The sequence below is a fragment of the Echinops telfairi genome, unplaced genomic scaffold (assembly GCF_000313985.2).
Source record: "Echinops telfairi isolate 266 unplaced genomic scaffold, ASM31398v2 ScPeMD7_7469;HRSCAF=8507_0, whole genome shotgun sequence".
NCBI classification, from domain to species: Eukaryota; Metazoa; Chordata; class Mammalia; order Afrosoricida; family Tenrecidae; genus Echinops; species Echinops telfairi.
Window position 1 is genome coordinate 28,903,546 of NW_022111372.1, and position 23,527 is coordinate 28,927,072.

Sequence of the window (23,527 nt, forward strand, 5' to 3'; positions counted from 1 at the left end):
TGATTAATCACTATGCTTTAATTATGTTCAATTTGTAACAATGAAAATACATCCTGCATATCAGATACTTAGATGACGATTCCTAACAGTAGCAACATTACAGTTATGAAGTCGCAACGAAAGTAATTTCCTGGTTGGGGGTCACCACAACATGAGGAACTATATTAAAGGGCTGTGGCATTAGGAACGCCGAGAACCAATGCCCTAACAGAAGAGCTGTAAGTTGTCAGATGGAATGCCTTTCTAGAGACATAAGCAATTCATCCTGGGAATTGAGAAGGATGCGGAGAAAAGATGAGGAAAGTCACTCTTTCCTTGTCTCCTAGTGATGCAATGCCAAAGTACCGGGCAACTACAATGAATATCTGTCTTTAGAGCTGGGACAGTCTCAGACGAACCTCGCTGTTGTTGAGCTCAGTCAACTGCAGACAAACAATACCTTTACTGCGAATCAACCTTTACTGAGCCTCTGGGCCGGCTGGATGCACAGCAACCCTCAGAGTTTCTGTGGAGAGTGCCTGGGTGGCACACTTGGTTCTGTGCCAAAGGTGGGTGGTTGGAATCCACTCAGCGGTGCTTCAGAGCACAGGCCTGCCAATCCGCTTCTGAAAGGTCACAGCCTTGACGATGCTACGGTGCGGCTCTGCTCTGTGCACCCGGGCTTGCTAGGAGCCAGAGTCAACTCAACAGCAGCTAACAGCAATCTTACCGCAGTAGGTCCCGAGCTTTCTGTCTCGGTACTGTGGAGCGCACACAGAACCACCGACTCTCAGGGAGTAGTCAAGTATCATGTGACCTGTCTGTGCCGCTCAGAGACACCCTCACTGAGAACAGAAGGGGTAAGTAAAGTGGAGGGAGGAAATGAGCAGGTTTTAGAAGTCCATAAACTAAACTTAACTAAATGAAAGCTCCCCGGCCCCTTCTACCCAGAAAACACAAATAGCTCTCATCTAGCCCCCGAGAACTTTCAGTAAGATGGGAGTGGGGCAGAGGGGAGGTCGGAGGTTTGCCCTTCTGAGGACATTTCAGAAATCTGACAAACTGGATGGAAAGGGAATTCTGGGGAATAAGGTTTTCTGGCAAGCAAGCCTGAAGCTGCAATAAAACCCAGCGGTGTTTTTCAAACCCCAGGAGCCTTCCCTGCCAGCCACGCACGGTGCGGGCGAGGGCTCTGCATTCCCCAATTGTGAAAACATACGGCACAAACAAACAAACCGCGCGCCGCACACCTGGTGTGGACCTACCTGCCCGTGCGCGGGGCTGTACGTACCTCATAGCCAGGAAGGGACCTCACGGCCTCTACGACCGCCACGGACATCAGATGCTGCACAAAGGGGATCCGCTGCCCCAGCTGGGATTTCAGTGGGATGGAGACAAGCAGCGTCGAGATAGCACATCCCACAGGGCTCAGCCAGGCATTCCTTCCCCGGCCTGGAAAACAAGCCAAAGTGTGAGCAGGGCCTTGGAGCCATGCGCTCAAATAAACCCGGGCATCCTAGGGTTAACGCGATATGAGAGAAAAGCTTTTAAAGATCTGAAGCTCTGTAGCTCAGAAAGTTTCCAATAATTAGTATAATTTTCTGCCTCTGTGAGCAAATTACTTATACTTTGATGATTCGAAATCTCAGTGTTTGAACGTCACTCTCAGTTTCAATTTTCAACATATGGTGATACGGGAAAAAAGAAAGAAAGAAAAGGAGGCACTGGAGGAACTAGCTTGAGTCTAGGCAGACTCGAGTTACTTTTTTAGACGTCGTTCTTTGGATGGGGCTGGTTGTACAACTTTGTGGCTCTACCTATTAGTGCTTTAAACAGGTGAATGATATGGTGTGTGAGTTATATTTAACGAGAAACTGTAACCCTCTCCACCCCCCAAAAAAGTGATGCCTAGTATTAACTCTCTTAATTGCTATTTTTCTTATTAAAAAAGAAAGTCAAAGGGGGAGGAGTATACGGACCAAAATGAGAGTGTAACTAGTTAAAGATCTTCTATTTATGATTCATCTTTCTTTCTAATCCAGCATATTGAGCGCTACAGATTTGATAAAATGACATTTCTTTCCCTTATTTTGGAATTATGTCCAGAAGGCATATTCGAGAGAAAGAACGGGAAAACTGGGGAGCTTTGTTTCTTTACCTCTTCTAAGAACATCGTGAGAGCTGAGAGCGTGTTTCAGCCTGGTGCCAACCACCCTGCAGAGCCCTGCCGAGTGCCTCTGCTGATCCATCCACTGTCTGCCTCCTGCACAGACCACTGAGCAGGGAGCCCACCCACCAAGTAGATTCTGAGAGGATGCGGGCTCTTGCATTCAAGGATCAGCAGACAGTGGAAGCTCTCAGTGCAGTTCTACTTCTCGGTGGTCACTTCTGAAGAGACCTTGACCGAGTGACCAACCCAAACCTCAAATCACACCAGTTGCCTCTGAGTCAATTTCAACTCAGTAGAACTGTGACCTCCATTGTTTTCAATGACTGATTGCTTTAGAAGCAGACTGTCAGACTTTTCTTATGAGAACTTCCCTCTGGGTACATGTGAACTGGCAAACGGTTAGCAGTCAAGTCCCTTAGCCATTAGTGGCACCCAGGGACTCTCCCCTGAGTGCTTACTACATGCAAATTCCAGCACCAGCGGGGTGGTTTGGGAATGATAAGACTTAAGAGTCTTCTTGGCTGTCTGCTACACTGTGCCATCAGAAGGCAGCGCTGAGAACCACAGGGAAAGAAGCATGTCTATGACACACGTGGGATTGCCATGGTTCAGAAGTGACTAGACAGGCAGCAGAGGTTTGTGGTCTCTGTCTTCCTAATACCACAGCTGTGATTCACAAACTGCAGAGCCTGGAATGTGTCCCAAAGGAGTATTCACAAGATGTAGGTAAGCCAATGTGGAAGAATCTACAAGATGTAGGTAACCCACAAGCAAGCACCCGGCCATGAACACATGCTCCGGTTTGAGGAGAACACGCTCATTCTACCGCGGTTCCTTCTTTGGACCGTTCCTCCGTCTTGTTCCACTTTAGGAGGGGTACGGAAACAGAAAGTAATGCTCGCACCCTGCTATCCCAGTATCAGCATACACAATGGGCACTCTGACGAGCAGGTACACATTTCTAAACAGAAAACCCATGGCAACAGTAACAAAAGTCCCAGCTGACCTTGGCCTTGCGTCTGCTGGACTGCGATCGCTATTAAGCCCATTTCCTGCGGCGTCTTAAACATCAACCTGCAAACGGTGGGAAAGACTGGTCAGCCAGAACAGGGGAATCTGAGAGCAGGCAGCATACACAGCACGAACGGCACGGTTTACACTTGTTGGTGAATGTGTGATAAAGGCTCAGCACCACCCTGGTGGAGAACCTGTGGGAATGTAAATCCAGGAGGGCCCCCACCCCACACACACACACTGCAGAGCTGCTGGAGAGGAATCGAAAAGGTGCCATTTAATATCCAAAATGGAGCGTGTGTGTGTGGAGAGACAGGTATCTGCCTCGGCTCTTCGCTTACTGAAGACTTGGTTAGATTGTGCTTCCGCAGAATATTCCAAAAGGTTCTTCCACCCCCTAGCCCCGCACCAGTGTGCTGTCCCCCCTTCAAGTGACAACTCGCAATTCCTGACATTTGTTTCTACTTACAGTGTGTTGCTGTCCCTACACAGGCTTATAATCATAACAGCAGTTTCTGATTATTTAGAAAACCAATATGGTGGCAATAAAGCAGTTTAAAAGATACACTATCCCCTGAGAACTAATTATGTTTTAACTATAGTAACTTAATCTACACCTTCTGAGAACTCGGGAGAACCCTGGATTATTTTAGGTTTGAATTCTGCATTTAAAATGGTCTCACTGAAAAGAGTACAAACTTACCTTTGGGGGATAGGCAGAAAAGCACACTATAGCTCCACGGAGTGAGTCAACATTAACTTTTACTTATTTTTTTTAAAGCACAGTTAAGAAAGAAGGCAGGGTGGGGGGGAACCACCCTCCAAGTTCCACAGCTGCCTCTGGGCTAGGGCCATTTTTCTTTTGCTCAGGTACCAAGCAGATGTGCTTTGGGGAGGTCACTTAGTAAAGTAAAAAGGTTACGCTGGTGAGCCCATCCTACCGGAAATGCCCACATCTGTGTGCAGCTTGGAGGGCCTCTTCTCTCGCTGTCACAGAGTCAGTGCTGACTCATAGCGACCCCCCATCCGACCCCCTGACCCGTGGGTGTCTGAGATGCTAACTTTTTACAAGAGTAGAAAGCCCAGTCTTTCCCCCCAAGGAGCTGCTGGTGGTTTCGAAGTATTGACCATGTGGGTCTCACCCCGACATGTAACCATTACACCACCATGGCTCTTTGGAGGGCTTCTTAGAAACACTGTATGATTACTACCTATTATTATTTGGGGCAGGGAGCATGGGAGAGGGAAAGGGAGAGATGAGGATGTGATGGCATTGGGTCCGAGCATAAGCAACGACAGTTGCTAAGAAAGGCACTGAAGAATAACCCAGCTCCGATCCGGCCTGAAGGGGGTGAGCAACACTGCACAAAGGGTGGGGCCTCAGTAAGAGAGGCAGACTATGTAGAAGCGGAAAAAAGCAACACATCATGTTCCGTTTGCATCGGCCATGTGGCCCCACGCTCAGAGGAGCCCCAAGGACCCCAAAGGGCAGGCTGATTCGCTAAGATGAGCCCCAGTGCCCAGGGTAGGCGGCTTCTTGGCCAGTCGGCCGGCTGGCAGCTGATCCCTCACACTGGCCTGGAACGAGCATGGGGCATTCTCCGTGGCTGCGGTGCCAGCCCCACTTCCACCTCCCATGAAATACAGCTCCAGAAGGATTTCTCTTGGACACCATGAATAACGCATTGAGTGCCTAGACACTGCTGGGCTTGAAGCATAAAGCGTCCTTCTCTGGCATTGGGACTAGCAGAAACTCCTAAGAAGGACTCTTTGTTTGTGAGGGGAGCTGACATTGTCTTCTAGGAACCTCTGCCTCTAGGAGGCCCCAGCAGCCCCTTCGCCTGGACTTGGAAGGCTGCAGGGTCTCTGGTGGGGATGGCAAACAAACTCTCGGAGGAGGGAGATGATTTGGCATGTTGTGGGCAGATTGCTGCGGCTCTCTCTCTCTCAGTTCCTGGCAGTCAAGAGTCGAGGATGTTCCCCAAATAAACACGCAGACAGCAGACAGCTCTACGCTACAGCTAGCGAGGGAGGTGGTAGAGCTGGGGAGGGGAAGGGAGAGGGGTGGCTCAAAAAGGTCGGTTCAGAGACCAAACGCAGACTTCTAGAACAAAGAGGAATGATTAAGGGAACATATGCACTAAACGGCTAGGGGTTTGGCAGCAGTTAACAGGGCATATTAATGAGAAGACTAGATGGAGTCTGTGCTGCCGAAAGCCAAGAGGAAATTCTCCAGGAGGGAGACAGCGTGGGGAAGGAGGTAATGCTTGCTTGGAGACAACTGGAGGCCGGCAGATTTATTTGTGCTATCTGAGATAACTCTGGGGGCCAAACCACAGGGCTCCCGGTCAACAAAGAGGCATTTATGGACTTGGTGCAATGGTGTGTTTCTGTGAATGAGGTCGCTTGAGCTGCCTTAGCAGAAAGGAGAAACCATAAATGCATTTCCATCGTTGGTGGACGATGTCCTCAAAAAAGGAAGGAGGGGGAAAGGAAAAAGAGGGTTTACTGACTCTCGCCTCCCTGGTTGTGTATTTTCTTTCCTCACTGGCCAAGAGTGCAGACTAACAGGCTTGTGTGAGGGGCACCTGGAAACACTCACCATAGCACCGAGGGGGTCTGAAAGGGCTAGAACCCCTAAAGAGTCCCTCAGCAAAGAGACAGTGACATGACACTGTGGGAATTAGACACCACAGCCCCTGCTGGGCATGCCTCAGTTTCCCACGACGGGCTGGTTTTGCTTCAAGGCAATGGATCCACTGATGGTTGTAAAACGCAATGGATGGAATTGGTTTCACGCTGAACTGAGCACGTGAAAAAGTTAAATTGGCAAGTGCCATGTTCAATGCTCTTTTTACAACAACAACAAAGCCTCATTAATTGAAACTGGTTTAGTAAATAGATCAGTATGAATTCGTGAAAAATCTGAATGGATCTAAATCTAAATCCCATCTGTCAATCCACTTAGGGGACTTCAACGGAAGGAAATCACCTACATCCATGATGACGACTGTGTTAGAACTTGAATCTGGGGGTCTCTTTTCTCCTCGAGAATGGCTGTTAAAAGTAAAGATTTGGGCATAATCAAGTGTTCAGTAGGGAAATGGTTATGGGAATGATGGTACATGAAGCCAACGGAGTAATTAATAGTTATTCAAAATGATAGTTATGGAGACTCTAGCAACATGAGAAAAAAACTTGGAATAAAAGTTCAAGCAAAAATTGGGATACAAAAATATTCTATGCATATAAAGTTCTTAAACAAAATGATAATGGAGGCTATGTTAGGGCAATTTAAAATGTTTATTTTTCAGTTTTTCTGTTTATGATATTGGTTAACTTCCAATCTTAAAATTATTTTGAAATGTTTAGAAAACACTTATCTTTTACATTTAGATATAACAAGTATCCATCAGTTTTCCTAAGAATACAACTAAAAGATTGCCTCAAGAATAGATGAGTCCATAGCAGCGCTCTGGACTATTACACAGATAGTCCCTCTTCACAGTCTAACTGGGTTGGAATGGACGGAATTTAAGGCCATCTATTTTTTAATAATCGTTTGTACACATGTATTACAATCTACTTGTAAGTTTATATGTAGTGTTTCCAGTCACCCACAATGGGATGTATAAGGATACTGCTAATACAATCATAATGAAAACTTTAATAAATAATAATAATAATAATGAAAGGTATTTGACTTACATCAGAACTGACTTACAATGCAGTCATTGAAATGAAGCCTGGTCACAAGTCAGGGCATTACCTGCAAACCGTGATCAAGAACCTATCTGCCAGTAATGACGGAGCGGAACCCGGTAAAACCACTCTGCTTACACACAGTGGAGAGCTTTATGCATTGTCTTCTCTCTGACTCAGTGACTCTACTTCCAGGCTGAACATTAAGGAATATCCATATGAGAAGCAAAATAATTCTTATTTCTCACAGCACTATTGATATGCCGTGGCATGTTGGAAACAACCTAAATGGTCGAAGAGGATGAACGCGACACTCAGTGCCACAGCTCGGCACGTCACACGGCAGGGGAGGGGCAAGGCAGGGGAGGACAGTGTTTTGTCCTGATGGACACAGGGTGCCTATGAGTCGGATAGGAAAATAGAATTATGTGCATATATTTATAGGTTTAGTATTAAGGTAGCAGAAGGACATTGGGCTTCCATTCAAGTACTCCCTCCATGCAAGAATACTTTGTTCTATTAAACTGGCATTCTATGATGCTCACCTTCCTGACACAATCGCTCAAGATAATGTGGGTGAATAAGCAAATGTGGTGAAGAAAGCTGATGGTGCCTGGCTATCAAAAAGTATAGCATCTGGGGTCTTAAAGGCTTGACGGTCATCAAGCAGCCATCAAACTCAGAAGCAACAAAGCCCACATGGAAGAAGCACACCAGCCTGTGCGATCACGAGGTGTCAAAGGGATCAGGGATCAGGCATCATCACAACAAAAAAATCATATCATTGGGAATGAGGGGGAGTGCGGAGCGGAGACCCAGAGTCCATCTGTAGGCAATTGGACATCCCTTTATGGTAGGGTCACGGGGACGAGACGAGTCAGTCGGGGTGCAATGTAACAACAATGAATCATACAACTTTCTTCTAGTTCCTACATGCTTCCTCCCCCCTTCCCACTATCATGATCCCAATTCTATCTTATAAATCTGGCTAGACCAGAGGATGTACACTGGTACAGATAGGAACTGGAAACACATGGAATCCAGGATGGATGATCCCTCCAGGACCAGTGTTGAGAGTGGTGACACTGGGAGGGTGGAGGGTGGGTGGGATGGAAAGGGGGAACTGATTACAAGGATCTACATATAACCTCTTCCCTGGCCTGGGGGACGGACAACAGAAAAGTGGGTGAAGGGAGATGTCAGACAGTGCAAGATATGACAAAATAATAATTTATAAATTATCAAGGGTTCATGAGGGAGGGGGGAGCGGGGATGGAGGGAGAAAAAATGAGGAGCTGATGTCAGGGGCTTAAGTGGAGAGCAAATGTTTTGAGAATGATGAGGGCAATGAATGTACAAATGTGCTTCACACAATTGATGTATATATGGATTGTGATAAGAGTTGTATGAGCCCCTAATAAAATGATTAAAAAATAAACAATAATCAAGTATTAAAAAAAGAGAAAATTTTCCTTATGTGGATCCTATTAAAATTAATAGTTATGGATTCCTATTATACTGATTAAATTTTTTAACGGCAGACATATAAAAGGCATTATAATCTGATCTCATTTACTTAAGCTGTGGATTCCTAAGAAAAGATTCCTATTTACATAGGAATGCTGTTGGTGGTGGGAGGAGCCCTGGTGGCGTAATGATCACACGTGGAGCTGCTAACTCTAAGGTCAGCAGTTCGAAACCACCAGCTTCTCTGTGGGAGAAAGACAGGACTTTCTACTCCTGTGAAGAGTCACAGTCTCAGATGCTCACAAGGGCAGGTCTTCCCTGTCCACATCGCCTGGAGGGCAGTGAGTCTGTTGGTTTTGTTGACGGACATTAAGTTGACCCTGACTCATGGTGACCCACCGCCAGCCGAGCCCTATGCCATCCCCATGGGGGTTCTAGATCAGACGCTTGTGACCCCACAGTTTCAATGGCAACTTGTTGAAGGGTAACACTGGGTTTTCATCAAACAGGACACCTGTTCCAACACGGCCGCTGATTCCAGAGGAGCCCTGGTGGTGGAGTGGGGGACTGCAAGGTTAGTGTTCAAAACTGCCAGCCCTCTGCAGGAGAGGGAGGAACCATTCTACTTGTGTGAAGAGTGGCAGGGACCAGTTCTACCTGGTCTGATAGGGCCGCTATGAGTCACAACTCACTCCATGGCAAAGAGTTTAGTTTTTTTTGTTTTTATTTTCTAAGTTCGCCATTGATTGCAACTACACAACAAAGTAAAAGGGCTCTTGAGGGTCTGCCGGGCTGTAAGCTTTATGGGAGCAGACAGCTTCATCTTTCTCCCGTGGAGCAGCTGGCCTGGTGGGTTTGAATCACCCACCAGGCGGTTAGCAATCCAGCACTGTAATCCAGACACATATTCAACCCCAACCCCGTGGCCATCAAGTCAATGCTGGCTCATCTCGGCCTTAGGTAGGGTCCCAAGACTACTTTTTCACAAGAACAGACAGCCATTGGTGAGTTTGCATCGCTGAGGTGAGCAGCTCGATGACTGACCCACGGTGCCACCAAGGCTCCTCCCAGAGGGTTATCTCCAGAAATGAAGGTGGAATTATATGAAAACTTTAATATCTTCTTAATGTTGTCCACGTGATTTCTGGGTGGTAGGATTTCAAGCAATCTGTATTTTCTTTTTGATGATTTTCTGGAATGTCTACCACTGGAAACATCGGGGTGCATTCATTTTATCATAAGGGAAGACATCGTATTGAAAATTGCTTTAACCCACACTTTTGAGTTTCTAAACTTGCATCTTCCAGCACTCTGGCGATAGACTAGCTCATCTTCTCTCTGTAGGGGTCAGCTTTTCAGTGGAAGGAAGGGCAGGTAGCTAAACAAGGCTTTAGCAGACAGACTAAGTGGGTCGCCCCTGAGAGTCATACACACGCCATAGGTGCCTCTCAATGGCAGCCCACTTCTCCCCTGCTGTGTAGTCTGCCTCTGAGGGGCAGTTTCCCTTCCAAGTGCTTGGCTGCCAACCAAAAGGATGGAAATTAGAATTCACCCAGAAGTCTCTTGGAAGAAAGACCTGGCAATCTACTACTACTGTTACACACACACACACACACACACACAGCTGAAAACCCTATGGCGTACTGCTCTACTCTGACACACACATAGGGTCATCATGAGTTGGTATTTCCCAGATGGTGACAGAACTGTTTGTTTGGGACTTAGTCTGAAACCTTGTGAGGATCACTGAGTGGACTGGTAAGGGGGTACCTGGCAATTCCTGAAAGAAAGGCACCCGCCACAGGTGCAGGGCAGCAGACTAATGCACTGAGGGCTTGGAGGCAGGGTGCTAACTCCCTTGGTGTCTCTGTCCAAGAGTGGGGAGGAACTTCATCTCTCGGGTTCTCTCTTGCCCACAGCTAGGCCTCACTGTGCCCCACCTTCTCTGTACCTCCCCTCCTTCTCCCCGGCGGCCCCTATCCCCATCCCCTTCCAGTCTCCGCTATTTGGACGGTTTCCTTTGCTTAATTAGCTTTCAGGAAGACACATCCTTGGATTTTCCCTGAGTCTTCCACATGTGAGAAGAAACCACTGGGCATGAGGGAAGAGAAAGGGAACCCGGGCAACGAGGCATTTCAAGTGATCTACTTGTGTCTAAGTTAGAAAAAGAAACAACTTCACTGCAAGATTAATTCTTATGATTCCTAACTGTCGGCTTCTGTGCGCTACAGGGGAAACTGCTAAACATCATTTAAAAAATCGTTAGAGAATACACCACACTGTATACTTGAGTGTTACTGTGTTTATTACATTGAATTTTTGGAAATCAATTTTTGAAAAAGCTAGTATTTTTGAAAAAGTTAAAATTCTGTCACAATAAAAATGCCTCACCCTGATCTTCTATGCTGGCCATTGCTTTGTCTTTTGAAAGGATACCTTCTGTGTTTTCTGCTACAAACAACAAATATGCTCAACCGTGCAGCGCCCAGGACGTGCTGGGCAGAACGTTCAGCCCCTGGCAGCAACTTCTGAACTGACACCCAGGGACTCGATCGCCCGGGAAGATGGCTCCATCCGGGGACCCGGGGCTTTGCTCCTGACAACTCTGGGAGGGTCCCCAGGAACTTTAGCAACACCCCGCCGGCAGAGTGAAAGCTCAGAGACTGAGCTGTTGGTAACCATGCGTAGGTGACTCCATGTTTCTGAACCTCTAAGGTCATCTACAGGAGGGAATGTCCTGGGAGCAAGAATTACACCTGACGGCACACCCTAAGTGGCCTGACACAGTCAGCGCTTTGACGCAGTCCTTTCTCTCTGCTCTATAGATTCCAGTCCTTGTGGCTGTCAGAGAACAAGACAGGTGCTCCATTACCGACTCCGACTCCTCCTGGGGGTGAGGAGGGTGGTCAAGCTGAGGAGGGAAGGAAAGGAATGGTGGGAGCATGGGCGTCTATGAAAGAGAAAGGAAAAAGAGAGAGGGGGTATCCAAATGGTTAATTCACTGCTACCCAAAAGGTCGGAAGTTCGAGTCTACCTGTCCATATCTGGGAAGAAAGGCCTGACAATCTACATCTGAAAAATCAGCCATTGAAAACCCCAGGGGGCACAGTTCTGCTCTGACATATGGGGTCACCATGAGTTTGAAATGGACTTGATGGCCAGTGCTGTGAGGTGCCCGGGAGTCAGTTTTGACCCACAGTAACCCTATGCTCGACAGAAGAAGGAAACCCTGCCCGAATCGGCACCATCCTCACATTTGCTCCTGTGCTTGAGCCCACTGGCGCAGCCACTGGGTCAATTCCTCTCAGAGGGTCTTCCTCTTTTTTGCCGCCCTTCCACTTCAACAAACATGACGTCCTTCTCCGGGGACTGGTCTGTCCTGGCAGTAAATCCCACTAGGAAAGACGACATCTTGCCATCCTTATTAAACTCGTTTTCTGAAGTTCTAGAGACAAAGACTTTCTTCCCTACTCCCATCCCCAGTCACACCTTCTTACCTTGCCACCCCACACTGCAACCCTCTTTCTCCTGAAGGGACCCGAGCTCACTGATGCTGAGTTGATGTGGACTCATAGCAATCCTACACAAAAGAACAGAACTGCCCTACAGGTATGCCTGTTAGAGACACCTGCTGAATGTCTTTATCCCCCATAACTCAGAGATGTGGGCTGCAGCTTCCATCTCCACACTATAATACCACTCACTGGTATCAGTTAAACCAACAGCAATCGATTAACAACCCCATGCATGTCGGAGCAGAACTGTGCTCCACGGTGCTGTCCTTGGCTAATGTGCTGGAATTACATCGCCAGGTCTTTCTTCCAAGTGGCCTCACAGCTCCTTCATTTTGGCTGACAACTGAATGGACTAACTGCACTGCGCAAGGACTCCCAATACCACCTACTCTGCTGTGAACTCATTGCCATGCTCACAGGATCGAGTCCTGTGGAGTCAGCTCTCCAGGAGGTGAAGCATCGATTGAGATGGGCTTGCATTCTTCAGCCAACAGGGGCACAGACCACTGTTTCTCACCCAAATACTGGATGTCTGAGCATCAAGCGCCTTCTACCTTTAAAGAGCGTCACAGAACAGAAATCACGGACAGGCCAGGAGCCTCTTGCTTTTATTGAAAGATGGACTGGCACCGTGGGCTGCAGCAATGGGCTCAAACAGAACAAAAGTCGAGGATGGCACAGGACTGGGCAGTGTTCAGTTCCGTTGTACCTAGGGTCATGATGTGCCAGAACCCATCTGAAGGGACCTAACAAGAGCATTACTGAAAACAGCTGCTTCTGTGGGCACAGCGAGACCAGACACCTGATCCTACGGTTGCCAGTCCCTTCTAAAGGCAAGTCTTCACTACACACCACCTGCTGGAGCTCTTGACTTCTCCACTAGGAATCTCCAGGGCAGGCGATCTCAGGCCGCCTTTATAGACAGATCGTATCTCATGCCCATCACCTCCCCCTGGGTGTGGAAGGGCTCCCAGGGCCCGCAGCCTTTGGCATCTCTCATCCAGCTGAAAAGAAGGTCTGCTGTGATTCCAGAAGATGGACACTGACCGCTCCTGCCCACGTGGCGAGCAGGCAGCTGGGAAGCGTTTCCACGCAGGCACCGGGTACCCGCCTCATCTGGTCACCTGGACCTGATTCTGACTTTCCCCCACGGTGCCGGGAAGTTTACAGACACTGTCTCATCCGAGCCTCCACCAGCCAAGCCAGTGGCATTACTTCACAGACGTGGACGTGCTCTTAGGAAGGTGAGACCACCTATGTAAGGTCACAGGGGCAGCAGAAACAGGAATTCCAATTCAAGTTCTAGTTGGTTCAAAGGTCCCTGGTTTGGTTTTTCATTTTGTGTATTTGCGTGTTTCTTTGAACGCGTAACTGGAAAAAGAAACCATTGAGAGAAAAGTTGCAAGACTAGTACAAAGAATCCCTACACACTCGGCATCAAGACCCCAGTGCTCTCACAGGTTTTTCTCTCTAGTATGGTACAGTGGTTCCACAAGGGGCTGCTAACCACAAGGTCAGCAGTTTGAAACCGCCGGGCGCTCCTCAGGAGAAAGAGGAGGCTTTCTGCTTCCATGAAGAGAGAGACACACACACACACACACACACACACACACACACACACACACATATGCTTTGGAGAGTCACAGGGCAGCTGTGAGTCCTGTAGGGTCGCCCAGCGTCGGATCGACCGGGTGTCAGTGAGGTTGGTGTTTGGTTTGGATGCTTGCTCTTATTATTATTATTTTCTGAGCAAATTGCAAGTAAGCGCAGACGTGACGCCTTTTCACCCTGGCACACTTCACGGTATATTTCCTAGAAATGAAGGGCTTTCCCTAAACACTTACTGCCATGGGGTCGCTTCTGACCCTCAGGGCCAGGTAGAACAGCCTCTGTGGGTTTATGGGGTAGAGAAAGCCTCATCTCCCTGCAGCCCCCATTTTTCCTAGAAATTAAGGTTTTTACCTTAAATAATCATATGAATACACAACAATAAAGATGATAATAGCATTCATGCAATATTACAATATATCTATTGTATGGTCAGCATTTTGTTCCCCCTATAAAAGGCAGATAGCAAGTAGGCGTATTTTAAACTTTGCATGCTCATGGTCTCTGTTGAAATCATTCAACCAAAAGCAGCCATACTCATTGCCACTGAGCCAGGTCTCACTCAGAGCGACCCTACAGAACAGGGTAGAACTGCCCCTGGGGGTTTTCCGGCCTATCCATCTCTATGGAAGTAGAAAGCTTCACCTCTCTCCTGTAAGCAATTGGTAGTTTCAAACTGTTCACCCTGGAGTTAGCAGCCCACCACAAAACCCAGACAAATATAAATGAATGAGTGTGCTTTTGTTCCAATAAACTGTTATGTATGGACACAGAAAATTGGATTTCATCATTTTCATGTATCAGAAAATAATATTATTAAATTTTTTTTCAACCACTTGAAAAAAACTTCCTGGCCCTAATAGTCCAGATTTGGTTCAAGGGCTAGATGACCTCTGGTCTGTCTATAGAATTTATTCAAATTAGGTCAGGTATACTAATAGTGTCCATTAGAGTGAAACACCATCGTCCTTCTGATCTGAGATCCCATCCAGGATCACTTGTTGCATACAGTCATCACGGCTCCTTACTCTCCTTTAATCTGGCTCAGTTTCTTACGTCTTACGTCGCCTTTCATAATGCAGGCAGGATTTGAAGAGTCTCGGGCAGTTTTGCAAATACCCCATCCACTTAGATCATCTGAGACCTCTCGGCCTCACGATTGGACTCGACTTGCATTCTTGGCAGGAGCACGGGAGCCACGCGGAGCCCTTCTCTGAGCATGCCATCCGGAGCCACACGGGCGGGTGTCTCAACCCTGGCGATGGCGTGAGCTCGGGTCCTCTGGCTAAAGTGATCTGTGCCAGGTTTTCTCCTGCAAAGTGACTGCGATTCCTTTGCAACTAATAAATACTTGTGGGGAGATAAATAACGTGTTCCTCATACATTTAATCTACCGCATTTAGAATCCATGGATGCCTCCTGCTTACATAAATTATTTCTTTCAGGGTTGCCAGACGGTGATTTTCTGAATCCATCATTTCTTCTCTACGCTTTGGCTGGAATTCTACTGTAAGAAAAGTTTCATTTCCCCCATTTATTGATACCTGAATGGACTTGTGGGCACTTACTTTATACATTGGTATATATATATTTATTCTGCCATCATTTATTTTGATACTCTGATTGCCCCAGGCTTGCACGTGGAAACTCCTTCAAGCGGATCTGTGTGCCCACTGCCACGTCCCCGTCGTCTTTCAGCAGGTCTTTACTTTCTGGCACTGGTTCCAGGCTCATCATGAACAGCCTTAACCCCAGCCCTGGAACCAGCCTTTTTCTCCAAGGAGTTCTGGTCCTTTTAGTACAGAGCAGAATTTATAAAGCAAATCTGAGGGCTACAAAAAAAAAGTTAGGGTGTGTGTATGTGTGTGTGTGTATGTATATACATGCTCACACATATTACCATTGAATTATGAGTTCATCGAAAATGTCAATTCCTGCAAGAACACTTTGTTCTAATAATCCAGCATTCTGTGATGCTCACCTTCCCGACATGATCGCATAAGCAAATGTGGTGCAGAAAGCTGATGATGCCCAGCTACCAAAAGATATAGTGTCTTGGGTCTTAAAGGCCTGAAGATAAATAAACAAGCGGACATCTAGCTGAGAAGCAACAAAGCCCACATGGAAACACACCAGCCTGTGTGATCATGAGATGTCGATAGATCAGGTATCAGGCATCAAAGACCCAGAACAAAAAATCATATCACTGTGAATGAGGGGGAGTGCAGAGTGGAGACCCAAAGCCCATCTGTAGGCAACTGGACACCCCCTTACAGAAGGGTCGCAGGGAGGAGATGAGCCAGAGTGCAGTATAGCACCAATGAAACATACAGCATCCCTCTAGTTCTTTAATGCTCCCCCCCTACACTATCATGACCCCAATTCAACCTTACAAATCCAGCTAGACCAGAGCATGTACACTGGTACAGATAAGAGCTGGAAACACAGGGAATCCAGCACAGATAAACCCCTCAGGGCCAATAATGAGAGTAACCATATCAGGAGTGTAGGGGAAGGTGCGCGGAGAAATGATCTATATATAACCTCCTCCCAGGGGATGGACAACGGAAAAGTGGGCAAAGGGAGACATTGGTCAATATAAGATATAATAATAATAATTTATAAATTATCAAGGATTCAAGAGGGAGGGAGGGTGGGGGTAGGGGAAAAACGAGACTCTGATACCAAGGGCTCAAGTAGAAAGACAATGTTTTGAAAACAATGATGGCATCAAATGTACAAATGTGCTTGACATGATAGATGGATGTATGGATTGTGATAAAAGTTGTACAAGCCCCCAACAAAATGATTTGAAAAACAAAAAGAGAAAATTTCAATTCCAACCCAACACCACCAGGGACATTCTAGTCTCCTCCCTTTCTGGATTTCTAATGCCGTCCTCCCGAGAGCAACAAACTGCTCTCGTTATCTACACCGCCCTTACTCATTTGCCCAGAACTGTGATGCAGTTTTAGAATTGTTCCCCCAGACCACTATGAAACACAAAGTTACTAAGCAGAGTTCAGTATTTGTTTACAGTTCTTGTTGTCTCTCACCCTAGGGTGTCTAAACAAAGTGTTATGTTCAAAGTACTGGGGGGGGGGGGTGTTCTCTTCAATCTGGAGTGGTTATCTTATGCTTCAGAAACAGGATTAACCGTGACTTCTGAAATGCCATTTCTGAAATGCCCCTCCCATAGTTCTTCCTTTTTAAAGTTGGTTCCGAGACGCAGAACTGTCTAGAAAAGGAAGTCCAGAGAAGTGGCATGGTCCTTTGCCCACCACCATCTCTTCTACTTAGGACTCCCGTACCGCCCCCACCAACTCCTTTCTCTAAATAACTAATCACCTCAGTTCATTCGTTTCTGATTTATCTATCCTTCCTGTGCTTCTTTCTGCACAAACAGCTCTTATTTTCCATTCTTCCTCACAGAAAAGGTAGTGTTTTGTATAAAGGGGTTCTCTTGTGTTTGCTTCTTTGAGTTAATCTAAACTACACGTCAGAAATCCACAGAACTCTTCCTCATACTGTCCTAAAGACGCATACGACTCTATTGTGCGGCTGTAGTGTAACTTTTTCAACCACATGCCTCTTTGACACATTAGTTTCCAATGCTTTGTAATCCTAAACCATAGAACAATGAAAGCCCTTGTTACGATATACTTTTATATTGTTGGCGGTGTGGAGGGCGCAACGTCACAAGGATAGTAAATTCAGGGGATCCGATGCTGGGTCATAAGGTGGATCCAAATATAGTTTTATTAGATTCTGTCCAATGCTCCTCCATCACCATGGCCTTGCCAATGGACTGTATTGTGACACAGTGTTGGCCAATCTGCTAGGTCAAGATGGTATTTTAATATAGTCGTACATTTGAATTTCAGTTACATAAGAGGGCAAACTTCTTTTCATATGTTTAAGTGCCATCTTAATATGTGTGTGTGTATGCATTACCTGTTGATGTTATTTGTCCATGAAGAATTCCTTATATAGTCAGACATTAGTGTTTCATCTGTGACATACATTAGTTTGTCGTTTGTCTTTGCTTATGGTATTTTTGCCATGCAGAAAGTTTTTTTTTAAACGTTGTATATTCAAATGCACATCTTTCTTGAAGTCAGCTGCTCACTTTCAGTATTTGTATGATTTCATTTGAAAAGTTTAGCTCCTCCATCAACTGGTGTTTTACTCTTGCAGATGGTATGAAAAATGGATCCGGGTATATCTTTTTTAGCCTATCTCCACCACCCCCCTACCCCCACCCCACCCCCCACCCCCGATCCCCCTACAAGTGGTTATCCCATTGTCCCAGGACCATTCATTAGAAATTCTACCTTTGCCCAAGGGATTTCAGATGCTATCTTAGGTAAATATTAAATTTCCTTAGGTAAATACCACTTGGGTTTAGTTCTTGATTTTCTTTTCCTTTCTAATAGTCTTTCTGTTTATTCTTGTGCCGAAATCACAGTTCTAAATGTGCTGCTGTTGTTGTTAGGTGCCATCAGTTCTGACCCAGAGGGACCCTTCTGTACAACAAAGACCCTGCCTGGTCTTGTGGCGTCCTCACCACTGCTACGTGTGGAGGCCATTGTTGCAACAAAGGCTGGAAATGGAAACAAAGGCAAAGGGACTGGTGATTCAAACTGTGGTGTGGGGAAGAACAGTACATAGAACATAGACGGCCAGAAGGACGAGCAAACCAGTATCAGAAGAAACACAACCAGAAGGCTCCTTCGGAGTGAAAACAGCAGGGCTCCCTCTGGCTTCCATGTATTTGACAAGTACCCTTTTGAGCCTTTCAGATGTGTCTAAACTTTTCTCACAGATTCCACACAGTTTTTGTTAAGTTTATTCTTAGGTGCTTAATCCTTTTGGGGGGTTGCCATCACACATGGGTTTTTCTCTACCATAACATCCTCTACCTAGTGATTGACTTATGTTAATTTTGTAACTGAATGCATTAATTGAGTTAGCTTTATAGTTGATTCTTTAAGGTTTCCCAGTAACCTGTTATCAGATTTACTGCTGACGGGTTCCATTCCAGTGCTACAGAAATTCCCAGAATAATATAAGACTCACAAAATGTGTCTGTCTGATTTTATATTTGGGAGACAAGGGGGAAAAAAAAAAAGAAAATAAAAGGGAGAGAAAAAAAAAGGTTTCCCAGATATAAAACTCAAAAACTGCACTGCCATCCAGTCAATTCTGACTCACAGAAACCCTGTGCGCTAGGAGACACTGCCCCGTGGTTTCCGAGGCTGGACATCTTTACAGGAGTAGAAAGCCTCATGTCTCCCTTTCCCGGGTGGTTACTTGTTCAGTTGTGATCAGCAAGGCCAGCCGTTTGATACCACCAGTACTCCACAAGAGAAAGACTGGGCTTTGTACTCTCATAAGAGTTAAGAGTATTGGAAACTCACAGGGGGCGGTTCTACCCTGTCTTATAAGATGGCTATGAGTCAGGATTAGATGGCAGTGAAAGAACTGGCAATGGCAAGTAGAACTAGAACTAGGTTGATTCTTTTACAATTGTTACGCTTCTAATTAACCTCTCGTCTAGTTGGATTGGCAAGTCCCTCCAGCACCGGGTTAAATGGAAGTGGCGCTACAGTGCACCCTGGTCTTCTTCCTGATCTTAATGGAAACATTGGTGGGCATCCCAACAACATGTAAGACACTAGCTTCCATTTGGGGACTCATCTGTACAAATTTTACTGTATTAAAAAAAGGAGGGTTTAACACACAAAAAAAATACAAATAAAAATTGCTACATGGAAAACAGAAAAACAACCTCTAGCTTCCTCACCCCTCAGATCTAACTCCTGGTCTGAGTAGCTAAGAACGGAGGACAAGTAAAGCTGAAATGAACTTGGAGTCCTTAGTAACAGCTAAGTTCATTTCAAACTTTAAAACAAAACCAAAAAGCCCCAAACTCACTGCTGTCTGACTCACAGTGGCCCTCTGGGACATGGTAAACTGCTCCTGGAATTTCGGAGACTATACCTTTTTATGGGCGTAGAAAGCCATTAATTCCTATTTGGAATATTTTTATCAAGACAGAACGTCGAACTTTATAAAATGCGTTCTTTATAAAGCTAATGACGCCTAGCTATCAAAAGATATAGCATCTGGGGTCTTAAAGGCTTGAAGGTAAACAAGCAGTCCTCTAGCTCAGAGGCAACAAAGCCCACATGGAAGAAGCCTGTGCAATCAAGAGGTGCTGAAGGGATCAGTTATCAGGCATCAAAGAACAAAAAATCATATCATTGTGTGCTCACCTCCCCAATACGATCACTGAAGACAAATGGGTGCATAAGCAAATGTGGTGAAGAAAGCTGATGGTGCCCGGCTATCAAAAGATACAGTGTCTGGGGTCTTAAAGGCTTGAAGGTAAATAAGAAAGACACCAGCCTGTGTGATCACAAGGTGTTAAAGGGATCAGGTGTCAGGCATCAAAAAACAAAAAATCATGTCATTGTGAATGAGGGGGAGGGTAGAATTGGGACCCAAAGCCCATCTGTAGGCAATTGGACATTTCCTTACGAAAGGGTCGCAGGGAGGAGACGAGCCAGTCAGGGTGCAGTGTACTAACGATGAAACATACAACTTTCCTCTAGTTCCTAAATGCCCCCCACCCCCCACCCCACTATCACGATCCCAATTCTACCTTACAAATCTGGCTAGACCAGAGGATATACACTGGTACAGATAGGAACTGGAAACACAGGGAATCCAGGACTGATGATCCCTTCAGGACCAGTGATGAGAGTGGCGATACTGGGAGGGTGGAAGGAGGGTGGGGTAGAAAGGGAGAACCAATTACAGGGATCTACATATAACCTTCTCCCTGGGGGACAGACAACAGAAAAGTGGGTGAAGGGAGGCATATGAAAAAATAATAATTTTTAAATTATCAAGGGTTCATGATGGAGGGGGTAGCAGAGAGGGAAGGGGAAAAATGAGGAGCTGATGCCAGAGGCGTAAGTGGAGAGTTTTGAGAATGATGATGGCAACGAATGCACAAATGTGCCTCATACAATTGATGTATGTATGGATTGTGATAAGAGTTGTATGAGCCCCCAATAAAATGATGAAAAACTAATAATAAAATAAAATGCTTTCTTTTATATGCTTTTTCTCAGTTGATCTACTTACATACTAATTTATGAATAAATGTATCATCTGAAATATATTTAGTATTGATGTTTTATCATTGACCCAACCTTGTATTCCTGTGGTGGGGGTGGAGGTATCATATAGATTGTGATAGGCTTTGTAATTGTTGAATATGTTGCCAGAGTCTGTTTTTTAATATTTATTTTGCATTTGTACACCAATGCTAAGTGATACTGCTCTATACTTTCCCAAAATTATCTTTAACAGGATTAGCTACAAATATTATTTTTCCATAACAAGAATTTGAAATGATTCCTTCAATTTCTTGAGCCTACTCCATTGTCTATGGAAGTGACATCTGCCAAGAAGGTGAAAAACAGCTTGGTCAATGGTCTAGCAGGCAGTTCAAGGGAAACATTTTTGACTATTACAATTTTTTTTCTTGAAATTGCTTTAAATTGCCCTGGTCTGCATCAACCACCTCTTTGCACCTGCAGATCTGTGTGATAAGACAATGAGTCTTTATTTGTCTGTCCTGGGCTTAAACAAGTTTTATGGAAGAACCTTAACTGAAAATTGACCTTCACACCTCAGGTAGGCTGACGAGAAGTCAAACCTGGAAAACGTCTGGCCCACGTCTGGTAGAGATCAATCCAGAATGACCCGGTCTCTCACAGCCCGCCCAGGATCTCCCGATCTAAGAACAAAAGGGAGATGACTGAATCACAAAAGTGTACACTGAGACGTCCGCACGTCTTTGCATGAAAACGTCAGAACCAGTGCATAGTTAGATGGTCTGTGACGCGCTTTCCCCTCGGTTTCGCAGAGGGCTGTGTAGGAACTACAGAGCTCGGCAAACAGGAGTTCCTACGTGTATCATTAAGGCCACAGTCACAAAGCTGCTTCCAGAGCTAGGATCCCAACCAACAGGTACGTCAGAATTACCTGCACTTAGAACAAAACAGAGATGCTTAGGCCCCAACCCATCTCCAGAAGCAAAACTGATTTGTTCCAGGGATTTTAGTGAAGCTTGCCTCAGGCTGGTGTTTGGAAAAGGTTGCAACAGAAACGTTTTCCCTATGATTGTAAAACGAATAACAAATTACCAGAGATACAACACCATAGAAGCAATATCTGGCCACCACAACTATTGAAATAAAATACTGTATTACTTTACATCCACTAGGATAGTGTTTCCCAAAATGGGTGGTACCACCCCAAGGGGCACCAGAACAATCAGGGGTGGGGGTGGGGGTGGGGTGGGCTACAAAAGCAGATGCCTACACTTTATCCTGGATTATGGGTTATAGTGTAAAAGCTTCTAAGGAACATTCTGGTTGCATTTCTTCTAAGACCAAAGTTCCATTCTTCTGGCAGTCCAGTGTCATATTTAATATCATTCGCCACACCACAGTTCGAATGCATCAATTCCTCGGCCTTCCTTTTCATTTCCAGCACTGCGTGCAAATGAGGCCAGTGAAAAGACCATGAATGTCTTGGGTCAGAAGTACCTTAATCACCAAGCTGACAGCTGTGCTTTTTAGAACTTTAAAGAGGTCTTCTGCAGCAGATTGGCTCAATGCAATGTTGTTTGAGTTCTTGTTTGCTGTTTCCCACAAATGTTGACTGTTGATCCAAGTAGAATGAAACCGCCGCTGACATCTTTGATTTCTCCTCCATTTATGTAGGGATCTCTAGTTCTACCTGGCCCCATTTTACTGAGGAGGATGTGGAGGCAGACACCTGTCGCCGGCCTGATGCCATAGGGCAGGTAACCAGGGTTGCCTGGCTCAGGGGCCCCACTCTCTGACCCCTACAAAAGTAATCTCCTTTTATCCATGTGAGCACTGAGATGTCACCAGTCTCTTAAGTGCATTTTTTAGTTGTGTAAGTTTGAGAGTATGTGGGCTATACGTTTTTTCTGGAAAGTTAGGAAATTCACTCCAACAGTACCATTAAAATGGGGCTCTTGCTGGCCTGCCCAAGAACCAAAATAGTTATCTTCAATTTATAAAAGTTAAATGCCTCCAAGTTAGTGCTGACCTTGATTCGCTCACGGCCCCCGCCCCCATCCTGAGTTGGTAGATCTCCGGAACCACACACATTCTGTTTCAGACATGCAATTTGTCTCACAGAATAAATACGACTTTCCCAGCAGAGGTAAGAGGCTCGAACCTCTGGCTGAGCAAAGCGGCTCAAAGCCAATGACTGTCTGGAAAGGGAAGCTCCACCCTACCGCTCAGGACCTCACTAGCCCAATATGGTCGATAATTAGGAGGAAGGATTTCCTGTCCCTGCCTTCTGGTTCCCAAGCCATCACTTCTTTCACCCAGATGCTGCCCTGAATATCTCCCTCCCCTCCCACAGCCAGCCTTCCCTCTCCAGCGCCTCCGTGCACCCCCACCCCCAACTTGCTCCACCAGGAAGCTTAGCACAAGCTTAACTCTTCAGTCTATGGACAAGGGGCCTCTTTCTCTTAGGCAGGGCTCCGCTCCATGACACCTCTGTGTCTGTGGCTCGCCCAAGTGCAACCTAATTTGGAATCTAATTCTGCAACAGATTGTCCTTCAAATGGTTGTTTCTCTCCCAAAATGTGCCCCAGATCTGACCCCTTTAGGTTGCCTTCTGGTTGGCCTCAGTGCTGGTGGGGGCAAGGGAGCAGCGCTCTTTTCTGCTCCCTCCCAGCTGGGGCCATCTCTTTCCATTCCCACCAATTCTCCCAGGGGAACTGGTTGGAAACACTACTTCACCAGCCCAGGGGTGGCTGGTCTAAGAGGTTTTCCATCCTTCTAGGCTCCAGCCAGCCCTTTCCTCCCTCGATTAGGGTTCTCTCTCACTGAGCTGGATTCAGCGCTGGCTGAGTCCCTGGGTGGCTCACAGGCAATCACTGAGGGGAGTGTGGCACCGACTGAAAACAAAGGCCCCCCCCCCCCCCAATCCAGCTCTTTCTCCTCTT

General features: G+C 46.1%; 1 protein-coding gene across 3 annotated transcripts in view; it reads right to left on the bottom strand.

The window, feature by feature from the left end:
- The window catches only part of HLCS (holocarboxylase synthetase), a 194,253-nt gene that overhangs the window by 10,567 nt on the left and 160,159 nt on the right, over window positions 1-23,527 (bottom strand). For all 3 annotated transcript variants that reach the window (XM_004697332.3, XM_045284665.1, XM_045284666.1), the window contains 2 exons: window positions 3,156-3,223; window positions 1,271-1,431 (listed from right to left, as the gene is read on the bottom strand). In XM_004697332.3, the coding sequence (XP_004697389.1) occupies window positions 1,271-1,431; window positions 3,156-3,223 (229 nt within the window). The remainder of the gene's footprint in view (window positions 1-1,270; window positions 1,432-3,155; window positions 3,224-23,527) is intronic.